The sequence below is a fragment of the Vombatus ursinus genome, unplaced genomic scaffold (genome assembly GCF_900497805.2).
Source record: "Vombatus ursinus unplaced genomic scaffold, bare-nosed wombat genome assembly UNPS02014807.1, whole genome shotgun sequence".
Taxonomy (NCBI): Eukaryota; Metazoa; Chordata; class Mammalia; order Diprotodontia; family Vombatidae; genus Vombatus; species Vombatus ursinus.
In genome coordinates, this window is record NW_020954585.1 from 24,725,126 (window position 1) to 24,725,893 (window position 768).

General features: G+C 41.5%; 1 protein-coding gene across 3 annotated transcripts in view; it reads right to left on the reverse strand.

Moving 5' to 3' along the window:
- TOP3A (DNA topoisomerase III alpha) overlaps window positions 1–768 on the reverse strand; it is a 39,890-nt gene that overhangs the window by 16,340 nt on the left and 22,782 nt on the right. For all 3 annotated transcript variants that reach the window (XM_027874921.1, XM_027874920.1, XM_027874922.1), the window contains one exon: window positions 114–321. In XM_027874921.1, coding sequence (XP_027730722.1) covers window positions 114–321 — 208 coding nt within the window. The remainder of the gene's footprint in view (window positions 1–113; window positions 322–768) is intronic.

Here is a 768-nt window from a genome sequence, read left to right on the forward strand (position 1 = left end):
TTTAACACAAAGTAAATTCCTGCTTGCCACACTGGGATATTCTAGATGGTACAAGAAGCAAAATTAATGGGGGTGTTCTCAGCATATGACTAAAGGGACTTGTCCAGACCTACCTGCAGATTACAAGTGTATTTGGTGGGGTGAATGGGAGGATGAGCTTGGTCAGATTTTTTCCCGTTACGAGGGGTAGGGCCACCCCTATCTAGAATTCGCTGGGCAAAGGCTCCCCATTGTTGGTCATGTATCTGCTGCTGCACCAAAGCTGTCAGGTTTAAGTCTTGGGGGAAAATATTTGTCTCAGTTCGGGGATAGCTGATATACCTTAAAACAAAGGCAGACAGATATTTACAAACAATTCTAAACTAGTTCAGCTGGCATTTGCAAAAGCTAACAACTTGAACAAACTGGGGTTTAGCTAATATCAAAGCTGGTAGAACTAACAAATATTTACGAAATGTTTGCTAGGGAGGCACTAAATGACAGCATAACACTTCAAATACCTGTGATTTTATCAAGGTATATAACTAATGATGAAGATCACAGTCCCTCTAGGACTTAGCAATGTTTAAAAGCTGCTCAGGCTAAAAAATTTAATCATTCTGTAACCAACATGATGATAAGCTTCTCCAAATTGAGGCAGAATAATCTTGGGACAACAAATATATCAGATGTATATCATACCTTTCCACCTCGGTAGGGCCCGAGAAAGCTTGTGCTTCAGTGGCACGCACGCGCACACACACACACACACACACACACACACACACA